Genomic DNA, 26,763 nt, shown 5'->3' on the forward strand with positions numbered 1-26,763 from the left:
ACACACTACACCACACTACATTACACTACACTACACTACACTACGCTACATTACACTACACTACATTACATTACATTACACTACACTACACTACATTACACTACACTACACTACACTACATTACATTACACCAGACCGCATTACACCACACTACACTACACTACACTACATTACACTACATTACACTACACTACATTACATTACACTACACTACATTACACTACACACTACACCACACTACATTACACTACACTATACTACATTACACTATACTACATTACACTATACTACATTACACTACACTACATTACACTACACTACACCACACTACACTACATTACATTACACTACACTACACTACACTACACTACATTACATTACACTATACTACATTGCACTACACTACATTACACTACACTACACCACACTACACTACATTACACTACACTACACTACACTACATTACATTACACTACACTACACTACACTACATTACATTACATTACACTACACTACACTACACTACACTACACTACACTACACTACACCACACTACTCTACACTACACTACACTACACTACACTACACTACACTACACTACACTACATTACATTACACTACACTACATTACATTACACTACACTACACTACACTACATTACACTACATTACACTACACTACACTACATTACATTACATTACACTACACTACACTACATTACATTACACTACACTACACTACAAGTTAAAGAAAAAACTTTATCCTATTCAATATCTGTAGAGAACAGGCCTCAAAACATAAGAATATCTGTGAGTGATCAGCCCTGTTAAATACCCTTATATGGGCGATGTATCCCCCAGGATACAGACATTCAATGCCTGATAATCAAAGTTGTGAGAAGATTATTTTAAAAATATCCACAAGAACATGTAAAACTATCCTTAAAAAACTATTTTCTAAAACAAAATCACTCTAAAATATCATAATCGTAAAAAATATAAAAACACTTTCCTCATGGCCAGTGTCTTTGTCCATGTATGCTGCCATTTTGGATTTTGATACAAATATTTGGAATGTTGGCATAAAGTCACATGACCTGATTACATGACCCATCACCCCATCAGTGTTTCTCATCAACTACAACCACATAATGCCCCTCCCCCCATAGCCCTCCCCCCTACAGCCTGTTAAATGACTGTATCCCCCAAGATACAAAAACTCTTTAAGGGTTAAAAGAACCATATTACATTTGAATAATCTAAACATTTTCTATGAAAAACTTTTTGTTCAATGGAAAGGTTGGATGTCAAAGGTGAAACCTTGATGCTAATAATGAGCCTTTATTTTTAAGAGAGTCATGTATTGAGTGTTGATTTTCAATGCATTGAGAGAGTAAATGTGCATAAAATCCAATTCCAGAGTCAGGTGGTCTGTAAGTAATTGCACCAAGTTCTCAAGTTAGATGGATTTTGTGCACAAGAGGCAGTGCTTGTCATTCTGCTCCCTCCTGGTGCCACCCATTACAAGTCTTTTCTTATATTTCATGCACTATAAAGGCATATAATTCTGTGATATCATTACATTAATTTAGTGGCTATCCTGAGACACTCTGTCATAATAGTTTGAACCCCTGGTTTAGCTCTGAGCATGTGGAATCGAGACTCTTTGCCTCACAACGGCCAGTGAATTGGCTTCCTATGAGGTGTGCCAATAGTAAGGAATAAGAAACAGTCCATTTACAATTACAAGTCAACATAATGCATGACTATAACACAATCATTTTGCATGTGATTAACATGGGTCCTATTCCAAATTGCCAGAGTAAATATTAGGTGTGCTGATGGTTACGGTGGTAATCAACTTTTCTATATATTTATAAGCTTTCTACAGGTCTTTAAATTGACTAAATATTATATCATTGAGCATTTTGTTGAATTTGGATGGTTGCAACTGCTACAGTATACAGACTTAATATTAAGAGTGATGACACTATAGGATGTCCCTTCCAGAAAATGGTCATTCTTTTCCTCAAAGATCTCAAAATTGGAGAAATATCATAAGATTTTTGAGCATCGTGTTGACAATGGAGGATGCTTGCAACTCCAAGCTGCTACAGTAAAATGTCTTCTGGCAAAGGCTATTTGCAACGACACAAAACGAGATTTCTCCCCGTTATCTTCATATCAGTCATGATTTTTTATGGGAACGCCCCCAGTTTTTAACGCGTTGCAAACAAAGGCTATTTCACCCAAAATGAAAATTCCAAACGTATCTCCAAAATTCTGTAATTTTTACTCACCTTAAGTTGTTCCAAACCTGTATGAGTTTTTTCTTTTGTTGAACACAAAAGAATGTATTTTAAAGAATGTTGCTAACCAGAGTTGATGGTAGGCTTAATTGACTTCCATAGTAAGAAAAAAAAAAGTCTGTCAATGGCTACTGTCACACACTTTAAGCCTACACTGTTCACTCTTTAAAATATATTATTTTGTTCAACAAAAGAAAGAAACTCGTAAAGGTCTGGAACAACTTGAGGGTGAGTAAGTGACAAAAGTTTCATTTTTGGGAGAAATATCCCTTTAATAAACAAACAGGGGGCGCTTGACGGCTCAGATGGCATTATTCCCAATGAGAGCCATTCACATCTCAGGACGTCTTTTGTCTTATTAGGAATTTGTACACAAAACAGAACACTGTGAATGCAAAGGATTGCTGTCTGACATAAATAAAAATTCCGCCCAGCAATCTATATAAAATGGTTAAACAAAAATCGCTATTTGATAATCACAACGAATGTGATTGGTTCAACTTGACCTGCGCTGAAAAAAGTAACAGGTATCACGGAATAACGCTGTCTATTGCAACATCAGAGATCTGGACCAGAAGTTACACCTGAACAATAACACTGGCACAGAAATTTAATTAGAAATATACTCCGAAGCGATAAAATAGAATAATTATTTTTCAGACCAACCCGCCCATTTCTTAAAACCTTAAAGGCTTTGCCAGCACATTCCCTTTCTGTGCAAACTCCCAGTGTACTGCAGTGTGTGTTAGTGTAGCGCCGACTGTCGGGATGCGTTGAGCGAGTAGACGGACCGAAGGGCGCAACGGCTGTTATGGAGTGTCATGTTTTATTTTATTTATCCCAAAAGCTGACGAAAAGGATTTAAACGGGATCAGACTGACATGAATTTACCGATTGAGTTCAGCTGAAGCAACAGGTGAGACAGAAGCGTTGTGACATGACAAACAGGTGGTCAAATGACAGGTGTGCGTTCAGGTGCGTTCACAGGCCACTGACACTAACACACACATTAAAATGAACGCTAAAATGGCTTTATTACTGAATAACTGATTCAATACAATGATATGTTCAGGTATTCTTGTATCGTTTTTATTTTCGTATGAGGGATGAAGTTGGAATGAACTCTGGTCTTCAGACAGGTTAGCATTATGCTAGTAAACAGGAAATAGAACATTTCGAATAATGTTTTTTTTTTTTAAACGTTCCTTCGTATTACCACGTTTTTGACATGGTACGATAGTGTTGCCATTTTTTTTGTAACATAGTACCATTCTTGCCCCTTGAAGTAGCATGGTAGCCTAATGTCAGTTCATGAATGTATGGTAAGCCTTCATTACCAAGGTATATATATCAAAGTACCATGCTTTTGGCATAACCAAGCATTGGCTTGTAATGGTTGGTTATACTCATAGGTTTTCGATTACATTCAGTTGCAAATTCATAACGATTCACTTCGATTCGTAATGAAATAAGATAAGAATATAAATTAAAATAATTTTTAAATACTTTGTGTTATGTGTTTTAAGCAAGAAAAAGAAGGAAGGCGAATTACTGCCCCTACAAACAGTCATCTGAAAGGGAACATTCTATGTGGATACTTTGAATAGCCTATCTGTGCACTGTGCCAATCACATTTTCAGCTCAGCTTAACCAGAACAAATATAGGCCTACCACATTTCACTAGGAAATTCCATGATTTTTTTTGGAAGGATTTATTTTATTTCCATTTTATTTATTTATTTTTTTCAATTTTTTTTGGCCTGGAACCTGCAATATTAGAAATGGGTTTTCCATGACAATGGGAACCCTGAGTCTGAGTCAGTAAACTAAATCTAGATATTATAACAGCAGCACCATGAGTAACGTTGATTCATCATCAGTGTTTATGTTGAAAGGATTTGTCAGTGGAAGGTTTATGTTTAAGGTTTAGGTCTCCTACATGACAAGAAATCTAAAATGATCTTGCCTTTACTCATTTAGCAGAAATTGTATACAGCAATGTATCATATGCAGCAATATGCGCTTGTCCTTAGGCTTAGTGCCATGATACTGAAATTTTAGTTGTCCTATACCTATACCTACTTTGATACCAAAAAGTGCTATTGAACAAGTGCCTTTGAACTTTTTAAAGGTAAATATTAATGCAAATAAATTAATATTAGTAAAGAATACATAACTTTGTGGCATGAAAAAAAACAAAACAAATGGACGGCAGTAATTGCACAAGGTAGTAATTGCTACATTGAGAATCACAATTTATTTTCTAAAATATTTAATTAATTTGAATAACTTCTTTTTTTTTAAATCAGTTTGATATGAATATTTCAGTGACTCATAAAGACTTCACTTGATCATTACTGAATGAATCAATGTTTTTGAACTTCTCTTTGAATTAATTCAATGACAAATACATTTTTTAACAGTCTCTTGTCGCCACCTACTGGTGTAACAATGTAATTGATAGTCTTTTTTTTGAAGCGTCAGGTTACTTTCAAAAGGTGATTTACTCTATTTTGATTGCTACTCTAGTCATCAGTGTTTATATCCAAACTATAAACTTTTACCCCAGCACTTCGGTGATAATTTGAATAACTGAAACAGAAATAATGATACTAAAACACTGATTGGGAAGCTGTTAAATAGCCTACCTATTTGAAACAACTGCTCTCTGGGTCAATGTTGGCTGTGATCGTACTTGTCAAAATAATTAATATACAGTCGAATCGTTGTTGTCATATGAGTTTGTGTGGGTGTTTGAATCGAGATTGCGATCATTTAACTATTAATCGTGCAACTAGTGCCTGCCATCTTTCACTATCAGTATTCAGACAAGCAGTGTGAATAAGATTCAAGAGGTTTTTGTCTGCTCACACACAGCTGCATATAGGCCTATATTAGAAGTTCCCAAAAATATTGTCCCGTTCGTCCCAAATCAGCCATTAGCCAGAGTCATTATCTTGCTGTACAATGAACCCTTGACCAGCTAGTCTTGGAAAGTGCCTTTGTACCTGGTTGCAAAAGAAACACCAGGTGCTGCTCCCTCTCTGATAGATAGTGGGAGATAATATATATGCGTATGAGCGTGTTGAGATAGGGTGCAGTTCTGTTCTGGATCATCTACAGAGGCACCTTGAAGGCTCTCCAACAGAGCATTACAGCAGGTCAGAGTTGAAATGAGAAGCACTTGGACATATTCAGTCGGGAACAGAGGTGGGACATAAAAAATGGATGTGCAAGATCAATGGGCCATCCTTACGCCTGTTTCACACATACTCAGTTTGCAGTGCATATTTCCCGTGCCCATGTTAACAGAACAGCATTCTGTTATAAATACACTTGCAGTACATTAATTCGTCTGGTCAAATATATGATCTGTAAAGCTGTTTAAATCAGCATTTTTACAGTCAGAGTTGTTTTGGTTATGTTGTTATGCTGAGAGTTGAAAATTGAATATAAGTCCCATTCAGTGTCTTACTATAACTATAATGATTTTTGCTCTTTTTAAAAAAAGAAAATAATGGATACACAAGTTTTTGTGGCAGTCAACATGACAATATGTCACAAGTTCTGTCGATTGAGCTTGTACTGAACCTAGAATATTTTTTAGCTGTTGAAAATATATGCTGTATGTGGGCGTTTTCATAATGCTGTTCTCAGTAAAGTGACAGGCTGTGTTTGACATTGAGTTCTTCAAAATATTTACTGCATGTACTATAGCCTATAATGTATGCTTCCTGATGTTTTTAAAACGAATAGTATGTTTCAATGTGATGTAGTATGATAAATGTTTCAAACAATGTGCTGCATTGTCACTTGACCTTAAATCGTTGGTATTATTGAGTCACCTCAAAATATTTTTTAATTCAGTTTTATGTTGAAATGTTTGTATTTTTAGCAGGCAGATCAAACTATTTAAAGAGATCAAGAGATTAAAAATCATGGATGACATAACACTTTCGGTTGATTAGCAAAAAGAAGTAAAAGCAGGAAGAAAGAACAAAGAATTTAGAATGTGTTCTATAAATATTTTTTTAATTACAACAGCTGTACTATTATCTCTTATAGTGCACTTCTGTTATTGTCATTAAACTGTGATATTCCTATATCACGCTATCTCAGTGAGTGAGATCTGTATGGTCAGATGGCAAGTGTCTGGCATTAAAGCATGTGACATGCTTTTCGTTTGGCTCTTGCTGTGAATGAGTCTTTATACTCCTGTGCTGATCCTGTCCAGAACATTTGGATTAGGAGAACTTCTCACTCTTGCTGTTCCGCCTCTAAATCTGCTTAGTGCCTATGAATAATGAATCTCTTTTCTTGGTGGTTTACTCTTGTATTAAAACTGGGCTAAAAAGGAGCTGGCTTATCACATGCATACTTACTGTGCTTTTTTTTTATTCTTTTTTTTACATTTGTCAACATACAACCTCTGAAACTTTTTAAATTAGGGCAACTACACCTGTAAAATGCTTCTTCTAGAGGAGCCTTGATAAGTCACCCCCTTGAAGTGAGTGAACATTTTTATTATGCATCTGTTGTAGCTTTGTCTGGCTGTTATCAGCACCAACATTTACCATCTCAGATTCACACCTTACACACGTGTCAAGTCAAGAACGCAAACCTTGAAATAGGGTCCAAGGTGCAAGCCTTGAAGAATATATATATATATAATATTATACCGCAGTCCGCCGGAAACCTCAGAATAAACAGAGAGACTAATATTAGCGTAGACGCCATTCTTCTTATGATGTAACGAGTACATCAGGATTTATGGGGAGTGTTCTCGGTTGAATTATAGAAGTTTATAATGTGTTATGTGTATGCTAGGTCAAAGAGATGTGTTTTTAGTCTAGATTTAAACTGACAGAGTGTGTCTGCTTCCCGGACAATGTTAGGAAGACTGTTCCAGAGTTTTGGTGCTAAATAGGAAAAGGATCTACCGCCAGAAGTTGATTTTGATATTCTAGGTATTATCAACTGGCCGGAATTTTGAAATCGCAATAGACGTGAAGGACTATAATGCATTACAAGCTCGCTCAAGTACTGCAGAACTAAACCATTTAGTGCTTTGTAAGTAATCAGTAATATTTAAAAATGTATACAATGTTTAATAGGAGCCAATGCAGTGTTGATAGAACCGGGCTAATATGGTCATACTTCCTGGTTCTAGTAAGAACTTGAGCTGCTTATTAAGCGTGTTTATTTATTAAGCGTGCAGGGCAACCACCCATAAGAGCGTTACAATAATCTAGCCTTGATGTCATGAACTTATGAACTAATTGTTCTGCATTTGTCATTGAGAGCATATGATGTAATTTAAGATATATTTTTAAGATGGAAGAATGCTGTTTTACAGATTCTAGATGTGTGACTTTCAAAATGAAAGATTGGTATCAAAGAGCACAACCAGGTTCCTAACCGACGACGAAGGTTTGACAGAGCACTTTTTTTCTGAACTTTTTCAGAGTTAAGTAGTAAGAAAATAGTCATCCAGTTTTTTATATCAACTATGCATTCCATTAATTTTGTGAATTGGTAGGTTTCATCAGGGCGTGAAAGAAATATAGAGCTGAGTATCATCAGCATAACAATGAAAACTAGTGCCATGCTTCCTAATGATATCTCCCAAGGGTAGCGTACAGAGTGAACAACAACGGTCCTAGTACTGAGCCTTGTGGTACGGCATACTGAACTTGTGATCGATAAGACATCTCTTCATTTACTGCTACAAACTGATAACAGTCGGATAAGTATGATTTAAACCACGCTAATATAATTCCACTAATGCCAACATAATTTTCGAGTCTATTTGAAAGAATGTTGTGGTCAATAGTATCAAATGCAGCACTAACATTGAGTAACACTAATAGCGAGATACAACCACAGTCGGATGATTAGAGCAAATCATTTGTGACTCTAATGCGAGCGTTCTCAGTACTATGGTACGGTCTAAATCCTGACTGGAAATCCTTGCAGATACCATTTCCTTCTAAAAAGAAACACAGTTGTGAGGATACTGCCTTTTCTAGTATCTTTGACAGAAAAGGTAGATTTGAGATCGGCCTGTAATTGACTGATTCTGTAGGATCAAGTTGCGTTTTTTTAACAAGCGGTTTAATCATAGCCAGCTTAAAAGTTTTTGCACATAACTATAGAACCAATTCTTAATGCGCATGTGAATGCCATCAGCGTTTATCACAGGTTCGCGTTTAAAGTCTGTGTAGAGAGAATGGTGTCGTCTTAGTGGCCCCTAATTTAATAACAAATGACCGTTGCGACGGAAGCGAATCAATCAAAACTAACTTTAGCTGGAAAATAACTTTATTAAAGAACCGCTATAAAGCCAAAACAATCTCTGTTACCTTAAATTATACGTTTATCTCTGTAAAGCTGCTTTGAGACAATCTACATTGTTAAAAGCGCTATATAAATGAAGATGACTTGACTTGACTTGACTTGGTACGTATCCTAATGACAAAGATGAATTAATGATATTAAGAAGAGGATCTATGACCTCTAGAAGGCATCTCTTTCAATAGCTTTGTCGGTAAAAGGTCTAACATAATATATTGTCGATTTAGATGATTTAACGAGTTTAGTAAATTCTTCCTCTCCTATAGCAATGAATAAATAGAATTTTTCCTCAGGGAGACTACAATGCACAGTCTGATGCGATACTGTAGTAGACGGTTGCATAGTTATAATTTTCTCCCTGATATTATCAATCTTGTAAGTAAAGAAGTTCATAAAGTCATTACTGCTGTGCTGCTTGGAAATGTCTGGGGTTGAAGCTTTATTTTTCGTTAATTTAGCCACTGTTTCAAATAAATACCTAGGGTTTTGATCATTTTCTTCTAAAAGGGTTGAAAAATAAGCAGATCTAGCAGTTTTTAAGGCCTCTCTGTAAAGAAGCAGTGTAAAGACCTGAGGACTGGTGTGATTTGGTGGTGTTCTGTTCAGAATCCGGGCAGCAGCGTTCTGTATAAGCTGGGCTATAGCTAGGGTAATCGGGGCTGTTATTTACACAAAACGTTAGATTTTGGCATTAACTAGTGCATTACATGGTGCATGTGAGACAGAGTGAACGTGGGTTTATGCAGATGTATTTGGAGGTTCTATGTTTTGCTATTGGCCCTCAACATATATTTTTGACCGATCTGCTTCAAAATCATTCTCACTATTTGGTGCTTATTGTTTTGCAAGAAGTGAGCTGCGGAAAGTTTGAAGAGAGTGTATACCTGACAAATTATTGTATTAAAAATAAATTGTCCAACTTATTTTTAATAGAAATGTCTAAAAGACAGGCAAGCATATTTTCATTTTTCATATTGTTGAGTAAAGCTAATGGTGTTTCTGATCAAAAGAGATCCCGAGAAGATGGAACTGCATCACTGGCCATTCTACTAATACTTATCAGGACAGCGGGTGACACGAACAACGGACGTTAGATCAGTCAGAAATATGGTAGAGCTAATCAAGTCGTCTAGTGAATATCTCAGAAAAACAAAATATCGCAATGTCAGTTTTTTTTCCAATATCGTGCAGCCCTAGTTATGACTTATATTGTTTTTAAGGTGAGTGATGCCCTAAAATATTTGTTTGCCCTATTTATGTTTGGCTGAATTTATTCTGAACTTAGGGACCATCTTAAAAGTGAATGATGGCCTTAAATTATCTTCTTCTTCTTCTTTTTTAGAGTAACCGGTTCAAAAATAATTGTTAGTTGCAGTCTTAATTGCTTACTGTATACTTCACTCTTGACCCAGTGGCCACCTAAACCAGCAACATTTACATGTGCAAAAATGGATTTGCCAAGTGATGTGCGCCTCACCACTGGTGATACTTCACCACCACAGTGGGACAGTTGTAATGGTTTCTGGCACATTCCTACCTCTAGGGCTCTAAGGCAAAATTGGAAATGAGCTTATTATAGCATATTCTTATATTCTATTAGCATGATACTAAATATTTTAGTTCACATCCTTATTCAGACACCTTGTACATACAACCTTAAACTAAGGCACTTAGTGTACTTAGCACTTAGTGGCACACAAATGTTTCTCTCCTCTGCTCCTTGCTTTCTAATAAACCTGACTTTGTACACTGAATATTGTTTTTTTTACATTACCGTATCTGAATTTCATCTCCGGAGGCTTCATCAGCACTTGTATAGCTACACAGTGATGCAAACAGTAACAATGGCGTCAATTTTACCATATCATTTCTGCTTGTTGACATTGGAAATACTAGTTATTTACATTATATATTCTTTGCACATTTATCTTTTGCTATATATATTTTTTTTACAAAGGCTACGTTCAAATTAATGTCATGTTAATTAATTTTAAATAATTAATTGTTTATTGTAGACTATATCTGGAGCGGAAAATAAAATCATTTAATTTTACCTCAGAGCTCAGAGTTTGCATACATTTGTTTTCTCTGTGTCACTCATGGCAGGCTCAGAGAAATGTCCACTCAGAAGACAATCAAGGTGAGGGAGTGTTTCGACTCAACATTCTTTTTTGTCATGTCAAACTGGCATATAACAATTAAGCTTGCTTTTAGGCTTGTTATAATACCGGTTTTGAGGGAAAATAGCCTACTAATATGAATTTTATAACAATTTTAAGGGGAACCATTATAATAGAAACTTACTTTACAACAACTGATCCCGTGTCAATATCCTAACAAATAGAATACTCTTAAATAATGTATAGTTGCCAGTACTATCAAGCTTTTCTTCTATTTTGTCCACCTGCCATGTGTAAAGTTAGTTTTCATACCTGTATTTTCAAGATATTGATATAGAGCTGGTAAGTCCCGCCCCTTCCGCTAACCCCACTGGACCTCTAGGTTGAAAAATCGTCAATGCAAGTGAATGGGAGAAAATAATTATTTTCTGGTCCCGTTTGAATTGTGCCATGAATGTGAACATATGTTGTCTGAATTTTTAATATAATTTTTTCGTGTAAAGAATGCTACAATTTAGCTGGTAGAAGTTTGATACGGTTAGACTTTGTGTGAGAGCACTTTGTGGACTACAACTCTTCGCTGCTTTCGACGCGAATCTGAAGAAAGAACAGCCGATTTGGTTTGAATGTTGACATTTGGGTACAAAACACACAGGCATCTCGATCTGTCTCCATATATTATCGCAGCATTAGCACTGTGATTTGACAAGTGGAGGGAAATGTGTTATGGGGTGACGTCACATAGGCGACATGTAGTCTTTCTCGTTATGTCTTTTCCACAACTGCTAGCCAAAGAATCATACAATATACTGTCAAACTCGTAACATGAAAAATTATATAAAAAATTCACAGACAACATATGTTCACATTCATGGCACAATTCAAACGGGATCAGAAAATAATTATTTTCTCCCATTCACTTGCATTGACGGTTTTTCAACCTAGAGGTCCACTTGGGGTTTTACGGATGGGCGGGACTTACCAGCTCTATACCTTAGGAGTTCTGTTTATAATAGGCTATTGAGTTTGTACTTATTGGTCCTCCACTGCATTGATTCAGTGGATTTTAATAAATATGTCTATGTACTTATTTTGCAGTTATTAGTGAGTGAGACTCGGTCTCTCTTCCACATTTTTTGCTTTGTTGAACTTGAGACATCACTGAATGAAAGTCTGTCCAATAACTTTTGTGTTGCTTGCTTTGATGATCATTAATTTCACCTAAATAGTGTAGGTAAATTTGATTTTTTTTTTTAAGTGAGCACAGCATGACCTAAGGCAGTGTTTCTTAACTTTTTTTTTAAATATCTTTGGTACACCCACAGCCCCACCAATTACCCCTTCATTGACAACAAACCAACAAGAAATGTCTGCCTTTTAGGGATGCATGATATATCGGCACCTTATCAGTTATCGGTTGGTAATTTGTCATATGTCTGTATTTCATTTTACATGAGACTAACATAATGAACAAGTAATCTGATGTATCTGTCATTAAATTTCACCCAAATATATTAAAGACCCCCTGTGGTGAAAATCAAGTTTTAATGTTGTTTATATGTATATGTGGTGTTTTAATATGCTTTAGACAAACCATGGGCTAAATCATAAGTCAACACCATTGCTGAGTATTTTCTCCTTAAAACTGCAGTGAACCAAAGACCGTCTCAAAAATGTGGTTGTTGAAATCAGTGGTGTTTCTTACACCACAAATTACCTTGTGCGGGCGGGCGGGCTTTAGCTTATTAGGTAGAAACCAGGTTATCTCAGTATATTTTTCTGTTGATATGAAACATTTAGCAATATAGTCAGTGAATTATGTATATCATGTATATCACGATGTTAAGATGAACTATATGCCTTTCTCTACTGACATTCTGAGTTGTTAAAAGTGTCTCTAAGTATACTGATTTTTAGAAGGCAGCTGTCTGACTCTGAGCTTGGGAATGGGAAAATGGTTTGTGTAACATTAGCAACACATTAGTAGCTGATTGATAATGTAGGCTAATCATATTAATTACCGTTACGTGTCCAACATTGTAAAGAGCGATACAATGGTGCAGTGTTTGGTGTAAATTTGGTGTAATGGTGTAAATTTGACACGAGTGTGACTGAGTGGAGGCGGGGCTAATTTGCATATTCATGGTTTGCGTGTACTAAGTGAAGCAAGGGTGTAGAGTTACATTCAAGCTATTTTAAGGCATGACGAATTTCACAGGAAAAAACCTTTAAATGTATAATTTTGGTGATCAAAGACAACTGTCAACCCCCTTTTTGAGAATGGACGTTAAAATGCACTATTCAAACTTGTAATTCAAGGTTGCTTTGTAATATAGACCTAAGTTTGGTCTTGTTTTAAAAAAACACACTCAGCAGATTATTGCTGAAGTGAAAACACTTCAAAAAATGAAAGTATGAAAAAGTCATGGAAGTTTAAACTTACAGTAAATCAAATATACTGTACTTAATATTTTTTACTTGAGGAATACAATTATTGACTACATGGTAACTTTAAATATTCTTAGTTCCTGGAAGGCCAGCAGAGTCCTGCAGAATTAAGGTTCAACCCTAATTAACCGCACCTGATCCAGCTAATCAAGACCTTTAGGCTTATTTAAAAAACTACAGTTGGAGCAGGGTTGGAGCTAAAGGTGCGTTCACATCATGTCATGATTACTGCAATTACGTGTTTAACTTGTAGAAAAGAAGTGTTCATTTCCTGAGATTGTAATTGCAGCTGGTAACATGACCACTGATTCATTTAGGCGTTGATAGCAGTGCTATAGAAACACATAATTCCCTGTCCGAGGATGTGAACAGCTCAGAATATAACATCACGTGTTGTCATCTTGAGACTACTGTAAGTACGACATGGCGTGAATGCAGTGTAAACTCTGCAAGGCTGTGGACAGGACAGTGGACATTTGGCCCTTTTTAGGGGGGCTTCAGCCCCTAAATTTCTACCAAGCCCCCCTAAAATATTTGTGATTAAATCTGTACATGAATTTATAATTGCCTCAGTCCCCTTTAAATCACATAGAAAACGGCAGGCTTCAGCTCTTCCCCTTCTTTTAGTCAGCGATATTCAGCATGAGCGTATTCCTAAATGCGGGAGCAATACAAAATAGTTTCTGATCGTCTATAAGAAGTTTTTGCTAAGTTCATCCCTCCAGTTGTTTTCCTCCAGTGAATATTGAGAACTTAACACCCATGAAGACAAGAGCAAATCTAAGCTAAAGCCTGTATAACTATTGAAAAACATGCACTTTATTAAAGTTACTTATAAATGTATAGTAAACTCTGTTTCAGACACACAAACTCTTGTATCATTCAGATTCATCGCTTTATATCTCTTGAGATCTGTTCTCGGAGCTCCTTCCTCTTGTATTATGAGCGGTAAATATTATCTCATTCAAACTAGTTTTATCCATAGCACAGTTCAAAAAGAATATTTATCCATCTTTCATTCTGTATTTTTGGTGTGTAAATTCACTTAAAATGCAAGACATCAGAACTTTTCCCTCTTTCTTTGCAGAACTTGTCCTCCTGGTCCACATAGGAAAAGTTATCAAGAATATGGTCCTTCTTTGGTTGTCATCCGCATCTCTTCATTATCCCATTGGAACTCGAGTTTGTATGCAGCTGTCATCAGGCACTTGGACATCAGAACTGCAGCTGTGAGAGAGTCGAATGTCTATGATAGGAGACAGCAGAAGGTCCAAGCAGTCTTCGTGGTGTCTGAAGGGACTGTGAAGACGTTGAGAGTTTTGACTTGGAAGATATGGCAGAGCATGCTGAGCTGCTAGCAGAAATGGCAACTATCGGCCGTCTTTCGGCCACTGAGCGCCTGAAGCAGGCGCAGAAGAGACGCGCACAGCAGCTGAAAGGCTGGGATCAGATGGACAAGGACAGTGCCCGTGGTCACAAGGGAGATGGAGTGAAGAAAAGCAGAAGGGTGACCTTCCACACCAACGTGACGTTACTGGAGGCTTCAGCCAGGAATGACATAGAGGAGGGTAAGAGTAGAGTAGCAATACTGCAAATCTCTTTCCCTTATTACAGTGGCTGTAGAAAGTCTACACACCCCTTTTAATAAAACTGCAGGTTCTTAAATGTAAAAAATAATCCAAGATAAATCTTGCTAGATCTTTTTTCTTTTGCTAGATCTTCTCTGTAATGTGATATTGAAAGCAGTTATAAATATTATTATAATATTTAGTTTTTTAATGACCATTAAAAATTACCCTCCTCTTCCTCTCTCACCCAATGAAACTGTTTCATTAGCTGTTCAACACCAAATCATTAGTAAATAAAATCCTACTATATTTTCAACAGAAGTTGATTGGTATGCTATAAAGGCATTGTCCACACTAATACATTTTCATTTGAAAACGCATCTTTTTCTTTCCATTTTGGTCTTCCGTCCACATTGAGACTGCGTTTTTCTTCTGTGAAAACTGAGCTTTTTTGAAAACTCTTTCCCAAGTGGATAAATTTAAAAACGCCATTTTTGCTTTGTAGTGTGGACTGTGAAAAGGGAGGTATTTAAAAATGATGACGCATGTTTAGTCATGTGACGCATATTCAACCAATAGATATCTATGTTTATACCGGTATTGTGCCAGTTATGTGCTATTCACATTCACACTGTTGCTAAAGATATGTTACTTTGTACAATCTTCATATCGCAGTCCTGAAAAGATTACAAAATTTTACTCGCAATTGCTGTCCTGCGGCAAAACATGAGAGCAGTTGCGTTTTAGACCAGACATATAATGAGTGTGACCTTGGGCGTATCAGTGAATGGTGAGATATTTTACTAAATAAAATGATTCAGCAGAAGAGAACTTTAGTATGTCTGTTCTGTCTGTATCAACTCAACTGTCTGTGAGATTTTATAAGGTTTTATGCATGCGCAGTAAGGTGAATTTAGCGTTTTCTGATTTTTCAGTGTGGATGAGAGACTTTTGGAAAACGTTTGAAGATGCTAGTGTGGACGGAGAGCGTTTTGAAACGTAAATGCAGTTTTAAAATTTATCCGGATTAATGTAGACATAGTCAAAAATTTGAAAATTTTAGTTTAATATTTAATTTTTTTAGAATGTCAAAATAATTTCACACATCGGGCACATTTTTGAAAATATGTTTTCATGGTTTTCTAATATGTATATTTACAATTTGGTTTATAAACCATATTTACAAATTTGTAAATAGGTCCAAACAACCCTCTTGACTTCCTTTTGTATGGGGAAAAAAACACTTTTTAAGAAAAGACGGTGTAAGGAAATATGAAAATTCTGTCATTTACTCACATGAGGGTAAATTATAACAGAATTAAATTTTTTTGTTGGATGAACTTTCCCTTTTATATCATCATTTGTTCAAAATGTTTAGAGTTTGTAGGCTTGGTGACTTTAGAGCATTTGTGTCTGTTGGCAGTACGAGAGTTGCTGAATAATGGAGTCAGTCCAGACCTGTACAATGAGGACGGGCTCACTGCGCTACATCAGGTACACACTCATCGACACAAACAACACATATATATAATCTGGGTGTATGTGACCATTAAGGTATTGCTGTGACAAAGCATCATTTAAATTTAGGAGCACAAGCAAAAATGTAGAAGTCAGAAATGAAATTTGGTGTAAGTCATGACAAAAGAGTTCACCTTCCCAGATGTAAAATTTTCAGTTAATTTGACTGGCTAATTTGAGTGTTTCATCTTCTTTTCAATATAATTTTCACATAATGCAGTATCTGCATTCAAACTGATGCAGTAATACTGCTATTATATTATTAATTAATAAAATGATATTATATTAAAATACAAAAATATACACACTTAAAGGATTAGTTCAACCAAAAAGGAAGGATACATGTACATGTCGTTCATTGGCATGTCTGTGTGAAAAAATGGAGGAACTGCGCAAATGTCGTGTACTGTGCAAAGAAAGAGATTTCAGTTTTGCAGTTATTTGTGAATTTTTGTCAAAACAAAAGTCTTGGTGCCATCAAAATTAAAGTCTGCTTCAGACACTTAATGGAGCAGAAAATCCGAAAATCATTGATTAAAAAATGCCAAATATCTGCCGAAATATCAGCCTTATCAACCACTAGTTGTTGGAGGACTTAGCCGACTGTCTTGGCACATCCCTACTTTTGAATCATGTTTTCTACAGCCAAGAATTCAGATAACTGTTTCTCCGCAGAGCTGCATAGATGATTTTTTGGATGTAGCTCGCTGTCTTCTGGACGCGGGCGCAAACGTGAATGCGTGTGACAGTGAGCTGTGGACTCCTTTACATGCAGCGGCCACCTGCGGGCACACTGACCTCGTCCAGATGCTGATAGAAGCGTAAGTCTCAGTTTATTTGTCATGCAGGTCTTACTGCGTTTTGTCATCCACAACTTTTATTCTTTAAAACTGTGACACAGACTGTCTGAGTTCATGTGTTTAGGGGTGCAGATCTGTTGGCGGTGAATGCAGATGGAAACATGCCGTATGATCTGTGTGAGGACGAGGCTACGCTAGAGCTCATAGAGATGATCATGGCAGAGCAGGGTGAGGGTTGCCTATAATTTACCTAATATTGAGCTAAATCAAACCTCTTATGTGCAGTGTTGATGAACATTCTTTACATTCTTTAAACCAGACGCCTGCTTTAAAACGCTCCCGTGTGTGTATCTGTGTAAGCGCTTAATGAAGAGCGTCAAAGATGTCATTGTTGATCATTGTAGCCAGTCACAGACATATATATTGAGCGTGTCAACACAATGGCCAATCAGAGGTGTTTAAGAATCCGTTCAACAGCACTCAAAATGCTAGAGGGAAATGTTGGTATCGTCACATTTTTTTAAATTTCAGTCCCGACTTGGTACCGAAGTCAGTACTTTTGTCAACTCTAAATGCATTAGATACTTTTGTTACACATTTGCTTTTAAAGAACGTGTGAGTACAGCAGGCAGTTTCTCTGAAGCAGGGGTCCTCAAAATGTTTCATGCTGTTACACACTCTAAACCTATTTAGTGAAATACGAGGAGAAAAAACTGCATTTGTTTTCTTTGAATAAACCTTTTTTGTTTCTTTTCATAATATTCAACCCTCTATGCCCACGTTGGCAATAGAATGCCTAGTCAATTATTTTGCTTACTTGCCAGACCCTGTATATGTTTCTTGGAGTGTGTTGCGGCCATCAAAATCAAAATTTGCAAATACAATTAATTTGGCCAGTGAAAACATTGGATAACATACTTTTGTCAGTTAAATAAAGGTTAAAGAGAATGAACAAATTACAGATTTTTGATGTTATTGCATTTTACAAAATGTCCCAGCTTTTCTTAAATTGGGTTTGTATTAAAGGAGAACTCCGGTCAATTTTAACATTGAGCTCATTTTTTTGTCAATTTGGAGTGCTGTCAATACAGAGAACAACGACAAAAATCGGTGTTGCCTACACCGTGTTATCCTCTTTTTAAAATTTGCACCCTGTTGACTTCAATGGGGCAATATTTAAACCTGCTTTTAGCCTCTTAACATCCTTGATGTGTCATTACAAGTGCACAGGTCATGTGAGAGATTCCTTCAGAGTGAACACAAGTGAATCTGACTGCAGTAGATGTGAAAGATATGGATAAAAATGATGTTATTTAAGCCAGCGCAAATACCTGTTTACATCCTGTTTTCGGTTGAAGTCCAAAGTAGTCGTTTGTCGAGTTCACGCGCATAGGTTTAGTACCTATGATCACGCGCGTGAACTCGGCAATCGACTACTTTGGACTTCAACCGACTACTTTGGCAACACCGATTTTTGTCGTTGTTCTCTGTATTGACAGCACTCCAAATTGACCAAAAAATGAGCTCAATGTTAAAATTGACCGGAGTTCTCCTTTAAAACTAAAGATACGTCTGTGTTGAGTGCACAGCTGGCAGAAACAAGACAGACTCATGACACAGATTAAATTTAATACCAATCTACACTGAGAACGAGAGGTTTGACACAGCAAAACTAGATTTTGCAACAGGTTACTTATTTGAAAAAGGAACTTTACGGTATGTTACAGATTTACAGCAAAATTCGATTGTATAACACTTGCTACTTATAACTATAAGAGCACAGACCCAACTAAATCATAATGACTGTAACTCTTTAGTAGCATTTTAAACTGATGATTTTTATAGATTAGTTATTGCAGTCCAACACATTTAAACAGTGATTTCCTAATCATCTCACATAAGTCTATTATCCATATGTTTTTAATTAGGGATTACTCAGGAGAGAATTGACGAATGTCGTGGAGCCAAGGAGAAAGCGATGCTGTCTGACCTCCGAGAGCTGGTGGCGAGCGGAGCTGATCTGAATGTGAAGGACGAGCAGGGGGCCACTCTGGTGAGAGACCGCAGTACATACATACATACGATCATATATAATATTACAAAAACTAAAGATCCAGTTCTCTGTGTAGCTGCATATAGCTGCTGCTAATGGATACATGTCAGTGGGGGAGCTGTTGCTGGAGCACAGGATGTCTCCTGACGACCGGGACGCTGACGGGTGGACGCCGCTCCATGCTGCCGCCTGCTGGGGACAGGTGAATACTGACACTCATGAGGGTTTATAGTCTGCAGCCTCTATAAAATCTAAATGTACCCCATTTTTTTTCTTAAAGGGGGGGTGAATTGCTGTTTCATGCATACTGAGTTTTTTACACTGTTAAAGAGTTGGATTCCCATGCTAAACATGGACAAAGTTTCAAAAGTTAAGTTGTACGTTTGAAGGAGTATTTTTGTTCCAAAAATACTCCTTCCGGTTTGTCACAAGTTTCGGAAAGTTTTTTTCGAGTATGGCTCTGTCTTACGTAAGATAGAGCGGAATTTCCTTATATGGGTCCTAAGGGCACTTCTCCGCGGCCGCGCGCGCACTCGCAGACCAGAGAGAGAAGAGAGCGAAAGCAGTACGTTACCTCAAAGCGCTATGCTCGGCTTTTAGGGAAGTCAATGTCACCAAAGAAGTGGGTTTTTGGTTGGCAGGGCAAGACAACCCTGCACAGATTCCCAAAGAACCCAGCGTTAAGGGAATAGTGGATGGAGTTTGTTTTTTCGAAGCATCAACGGAGGTTGTGCACGACTCTTTGTTCCCTGCATTTCGACGATGATTGTTTTATAAACAAAGCCCAGATCGACTTATTTGCAGATCGTCTAATGCTTAAGGATCGAGCAGTCACGGTGAGTAAACTACTTCAAATGTCTCTCTGTGTTGTTGTTAGATCAGTTAGCACAGCTATAGCACACCGCCCACACGGCCCGCCCCCAGCCGCTCGTTTTTTTCCGGAAAGACTCGGTACAGCCAATCTTTAACTTATAAATATAATAAAACTAAAGACGTTTTGGAGATATGAAGGATGCAATACTACTCTATAGGTACTCAAGATTAACAGGAGATTGAGTGAAAATGAGCATTTCACCCCCCCTTTAATGCATGTTACTGGTCTTATTGTAGTTTTTAAATATTTTTTTGTAAAGACCTTTAAGCAAAATATAAATATCTAGTTTTCATGCCGACTTAAATAATCTAAAATACACCATCACAAAGCAAAGTTTCATAGGGAGTAGTAGAGTTTGTGTTTTAACAGACACAGTTTAACAGTGATGTAGAGAAATGACACAGTTATAACATCACATCTGAAATTTAAGAGAGGTATAAAATTAAAAAAAGGCCACTGGGAAGTCATGCTTGCGAAATGTGGTTTGGGTCGATCAGCTTGTTCACTTGTTCTCTGACTGTCATTATCGGATTTAGGGCTTGAACTGATATGGCAAAACTGATGGCATAGTTAGCGTAGTTACAGTAGTATTTACAGTGCCTCAGCCTTCAGTGCGAGCCGGTCATGGTAAGGAAGGGGCGTTACATTTCTGGTATGCTCTAAGCCAGGGATGGGCAACTTCGGTCCTGGAGGGCCACTGTCCTACAGAGTTTAGCTCCAACCCTGAAAAAAAAATCACCTGCCTGTAATTTTCTAGTAATCCTCAGGACCTTGATTAGCTTGTTCAGGTGTGTTTGATTAGGGTTGAAGCTAAACTCTGTAGGACAGTGGCCCTCCAGGACCGAAGTTGCCCATCCCTGCTCTAAGCAGTTGACTAATTTTTTTTCTTATTTTTCTCCATTCTGCTGATGGAGTTTTGGTTCCTTGCCACTGTTGCCTTTTTCCACCTTTTTTGACATTGGCTTGACTTGCTTAATTGGGATCATTAAATTTAACATTAAATTTAATATTCATTGGTGCAGCCGTGCACCTATGACGGCTGCACGCGAAAACCTCACAACACCCACCCCCTGTCGGTGATTAGTTGGAACACTATTTATTTTGTTGGTGAAACCAAGGAGCCTAGGCTGCCTACAGAGACGCGTTTTTTTGACGGCATGCTTATGGGGTGGGCAGCTAGCGGATCGTTAGGAAAGATTAGATGAATGTGATCATTTATGTTTGGGCCTGAAATCGCTGATACAACCTTTAAAGGAAGGGTTGGCAAATTCAAACAGGCTAGCAATAGCAAGATAGCATTGAAAGCATAAGATCCCACGCTCCCTTCAGAGCACTCTCCAAAGTCTTCCTTCAAAACACTACAGCATCAGCAAGTGTCACGAAATGAGAGACGGCGTTAAATTACCTCATGTCTCAAAGCACATAACATTACAATAATAATGAACATAAACTACTTCCAGAGCTCTGTTTGTACCACCTGACTGCTGTAGCTTAATTTTGCCATTGATAGTGTTGACATAGAAACGCATAAGTCTGAGGACGTGAACCACTGTGAGTAGAATGTCACGGGTTGCCATCATGTAACGATTATGACATAGCGTGAACGCAGCATTAGCTCGTTGTTTTGGTTCAGGAGGTGGCTGCTGTTTGTCGCGATCAGTGACTGTCTGTCTGCATAGCCTTACTGAACGCGCTGATGATGTGTGATGTCTGCACAAGGTATGGAAATACATATGTTGACAGGCAGGTAGGTAGGTTTTTGGTCCTGTGACTTCCACCGAAGATAAATGTACATGTTTTAGCATTTCGACCATTTATTGACCTATTATTGATTACTATCAGGATGTGAAGAGCGTTTCAACCAGTATAAAAAAAATTGTCTACCTTTTAACTGGCTATAACAACTAACCAATTATAGTTCATGACTGAGAAATTAATTAAAGGCTCTTGGCCTTTTTTTAAAAACATTAGATGTCCTGCACCACCTTCTGTTTAGTAAGTAATACATGATAAACTTAGCAATTTCAAACATGTAATGGACCTTTAAATCATAAAACTGTTAGTTGAAATGATTATATTGACTTTAATGGCAAAATTGATGTTTATTCTTCCGTTTATTCTTTCTGCTCTTATAGATCCATATGGTGGAGTTGCTGGTGGCTAATGGTGCGAGTTTAAACGCCAAGTCTGAGCTGGACGAGACGCCTCTGGGTATACGACACATCCTACATGTTTGATCAGGAGTGACTTGGCAGGAGGCTTCACGATACTACTTGTGTTGTTTTGCAGATGTGTGCACTGATGAGGAGGTCCGGGCCAAAATGATGGAGTTGAAACACAAGCATGATGCCATCATGAAGGGTCAGGACAAACACAAGAACACATTGCAGAGACGAGTGTCCAGCACGGGCAGCAGAGGGTGAGTACTAACAGCACAACAAAAGCATCATTTGCACCAGAGCATACACAAAAACCATGGAAACAGCCCAGGAATCGCTCAGTTGCTGTATCATTTACACTGGAATGCTGTAGTTGGCATTTTTCATGATTAGATAATAGTGTTATCATGCTAATTGTGATCTTAATATACAGTTAATAAGGATAATATAAAGAAACAGTGTGTGTGAGCTCTTCTTTGTGTGGATTGTGTTTACAGTAAAGTAGTGAGGCGCAGCAGTGTGAATGAGCGCAGCAGTCTGTACCGCAGAGAGCATCAGAAGGAAGCCATGGTGTGGAAAGAGAGAGGAAGACAGACAGATGCTCTGGATGATGATGAAGACAGGCAGACGGATGCAGAACTGAACCTGCACGCTGCACTGGTGAGAAATGGGCTTATTCAGTGTTTAAAACCTTCTGAAATATGAAATATGACAGTTTGGGAACACTCTAAGCTTCCAATGATGAAGATCATGGTTATTAAAAAAATCAAATACCTAATTAAACTAATTGAAATCACATGGTTGGTCAGTTGATTGTATATAGGCCTGTATATATCCCTTCATCAAATGTGTTCACCATTTGCCTGAAGAAGACCCAGCAGGGTCGAAACGTTGCCTTTATATTAAATAGGGGAGTTTGAAGCAGTGTTGCGGACATTATATATTTTTTCACTTTATTAAAAAAAATAAGACATAATCCTTTTTGGTTATTTTGGTCTTATTACTCTTAAGATTTCAAAATGATATAGATCTGTTTGTCGTCTGCATAAAAATGTTGATTGGGGCCAAGTGATCAAGATGAAATTCAAGACAAACGAAAAGAGCTTTATCAAAATATTACAGAGGGGTACAATGAAAGAAGCATATACAGATGTACAGATATTTTAAATGTTTATCTCCTAGGTCCCCTTTAGTCCATTTTCTAATAAAAAATGATGTTTATTCTAAAAACTCCTACACCTTCTATGGACCGTTTGCACAGTTGTCAACTTTGCAAATCTAGTAAAGGTTTATATATATATATATATATATATATATATATATATATATATATATATATATATATATATATATATATATATATATATATATATATATATATTAGGGCTGGGAATCGATTAAAAAAATTAACTAATTAATTGCACAATTTGCTGTAATTACCGGTAATTGCAATTAATTGCATTTCCCCCAAGCTTGTAATCATCAATATTTAAACTTAGAATCACCTAATTAAATTAAACAACACAGGAAAAAAAGGAACAGAAAATAGCCCTATATTAAAATAATATTAAACATCAATATATCAATGTATTATTCTTTTTCAATAATCAATCAACATAATCAATTTAACATTTTTTTTTATTTATTTTTTTACTAATTATCAAAATAAAATATAGTCCTACAAAGCTATTATTACCAGAGCATGTGATCAGAGCAGGTCATTTTACCATTGTTGCCCAGCATGACTATACCAGCTCAGTAGGGCTATTGCAAACAGAAGTCTCCTACTGAGAAATTTCACATTATTTGAGTGGACTTTGCTTTTCCAGTGCGTGATCGGTACATGATTGGAGCGTTTGGGCCGTTAACGACAGAGCAGAACATTTGACACACACACACACACACACACACACACACACACACACACACACACACACACACACACACACACACACACACACACACACACACACACACACACACACACACACACACACACACACACACACACACACACACACACACAGGGAACGGAGAGTGCAGCGGCGCACACACGGAGCGGAAAAGACCCGCTCATGAAAGCTGCGCGAGAATGAAACCTGATCGCCGAACAAGGAGGGGCGGGACGGCATATTTTCGGCAATCATACGAGGCAAAAAAAAAAGTGCTGCGTTAATTGCGTTTTTTTTTTTTTTACGCGTTAAACATCTCAAATTAATCGCAAAGATTAACGCGTTAATTCCCCCAGCCCTAATATATATATATATATATATATATATATATATATATTAGGGCTGTCAAACGATTAATCGCATCCAAAATCAAAGTTTGTTTTTACATAATATATGTGTGTGTATGGTGTATAATTATTTTCTATATATAAATACACACACATGCATGTATATATTTAAGAAATATTTGCATGTATATACTGTATATATATATTTCACAATATTACTTTTGCTTCACTTGCCTCGGTTCTTCACAATCCGCACAATTCGATTACGATTTAGAGGGTCACGATTCATCTTTTCCTTCAATTCTTTAATAATTATTATTCAGAATACTATTAATAATCACAATGTTGTTCCTTTTCTATTTTCTTTTTCTCATTAAAAATAAGACAAAAGATGCAAATAACAAACACGATTATGAATTATGTTTACAGATATTTAGGAAATATGATTTGCTAAATTCACATACTGGTTTCTCTGAAAAACAATGCTACAGTCAGTTATTGTACTTTGAAATGTGCGTTCTGTGTCGGAATGTCTGTTTTTGTTTGGGTCTGTGTTATCCTGCCCACTGCCAATTTACCCAGTAGTATTTCGACACACCGATAATAAGACCGGTGATCTTACATAACCGACAGATCTTATATAATGTTAGACATCTTTTTTCCCCAAACTGCTTACGTTCACTTTAGACATTTAAATTTGATCATTTAGCAGACGCTTTTATCCAAGGCGACTTACAAATATGGAGAGCAATAGAAGCAATTAAACTAACAATAGGACCACAATATGCAAGTGCTGTGACCCTTCTCACTTTAGTCTAACGCAGTATACGTAATTTTTAATTTTTATAAATAGATATAGATTTGAAGAGAAAAGAAAAGAAAGCGTTAGTATTAATGGATCAAGTGTTGCTGAAAAATTTGCATCTTCAGCCTGCTTATGGCTATTTTTGAATTTAAATATGAAAAATAGAATGATTGTGTAAATAGCGACCTGATCTTGTGTTTGAGAGCCTCTATTGAGCTCAGTGATGTGTTTGTGTCTTACATATAGATATATAGATTTGACCATCCTTGGTGAATTTTCTTGTACTTTTCCCTCCTTCACTTTAGGTGTCCGGCACTAATGCCACCCCTGTTCCTCCATTAGAGGTTGTCGAGGTGGAAAACGGAGCTCAGGTTTTGGGGAACGGCGGCACAGCGTCCTTTTCTTCCTCGCTTCCTGGAGAACTCCAGGGTGGGGGCCGCAGGGATCGCAGCGCCTCCTATCAGCTCACTCCGGATTCGGATGCTACCGGCGGGGACAGCATGAGCAGAGAGAGATCTCACCACACGCTCGCAGATCTCAAGCGGCAGAGAGCTGCTGCTAAACTACAGAAACACCCAGCACCTCCTTTACCCCTGTCTGCAGGCCCTCAGGATGAGCTCGTCCCTGAAGGACCCCAAGGGCCACTGGAACCCCCTGAATCGGTACAGCAGGATGCGTCCCCCAATGCAGTGTACTTTACCAAAGCTAGTGGAGATCCACCTCTACTGAAGCTGAGAGCACCAGAAGAGGACACGACTAACACAAAAGAGCCGTGCTGTGGACTCATGTAGAAGCAGCAAATGAACACGTTTGGCTTCATATGATCGCGCAGTTCTTATGTGCTACATGGACGAACGAAAAATATCAGGCAGGTACGTGGAGATGAGTTTTTATGTCCAAGTCAAGCTTTCTCTCATGGACTGAGTGAACTCACATTTTCAACACTAATATAAGGAATAATGACAGACTACACAGCTTCTTGATTGAATAACACATGAAGAAATAAGAAGAAAAAAAGAGCCCACGTTTTCAAAAAACGTACATTATTTGCAGTATTTCACACTATTATGCTAATCATTTTATTTTATGTAGTTGTTTTGGTCATTAAAGTTTCAAAGACTCTGAAAAAAAACCTGACACAGCACTTTACTTGACCAAACTTTCAGCAATCTTCATAACTTTAATGGATATATGTACTATATATGTAAAAGTATATTGGTACAAATAAGCTCATTTGAATTGCACTGATCAAAGTAAATCATTTCATTAACCATTCTTGCATTTTTAAGGGCTGTAATCTAACAACTAATATGCTTGCACTTCAACACCTGGTCGCACCATTTCATACTGCTTGCTGCTCTCAAAACCCGCCGAATCCAAGCTTCATGATGTTTATTGCCTTTGAGACTGAAGTTCTTAAGCTAATTTTATATTATTGTAAAAATAATCATTTAGAAATAAAAAGATGCACTAAGGTCAGTGTACCTTCAGATAGTTTGTTTATTTCAAACCTTCTC

The 26,763-nt window shown here is 37.2% G+C and overlaps 1 protein-coding gene across 1 annotated transcript; it reads left to right on the plus strand.

The window, feature by feature from the left end:
• Window positions 1-2,853: 2,853 nt before the first annotated feature.
• On the plus strand, window positions 2,854-26,365 carry ppp1r16a (protein phosphatase 1, regulatory subunit 16A). Its single transcript, XM_079851339.1, has 11 exons — window positions 2,854-3,224; window positions 14,318-14,798; window positions 16,222-16,292; window positions 16,992-17,137; window positions 17,241-17,344; window positions 19,045-19,169; window positions 19,246-19,371; window positions 22,179-22,254; window positions 22,333-22,462; window positions 22,700-22,862; window positions 25,552-26,365. Exons 2-11 carry the CDS (start codon window positions 14,564-14,566, stop codon window positions 26,035-26,037), a joined length of 1,662 nt encoding a protein of 553 aa, XP_079707465.1. The 5' UTR covers window positions 2,854-3,224; window positions 14,318-14,563; the 3' UTR covers window positions 26,038-26,365.
• Window positions 26,366-26,763: the final 398 nt, after the last annotated feature.

This window comes from Squalius cephalus, assembly GCF_949319135.1.
Source record: "Squalius cephalus genome assembly, chromosome: 19".
Classification (NCBI taxonomy): Eukaryota; Metazoa; Chordata; class Actinopteri; order Cypriniformes; family Leuciscidae; genus Squalius; species Squalius cephalus.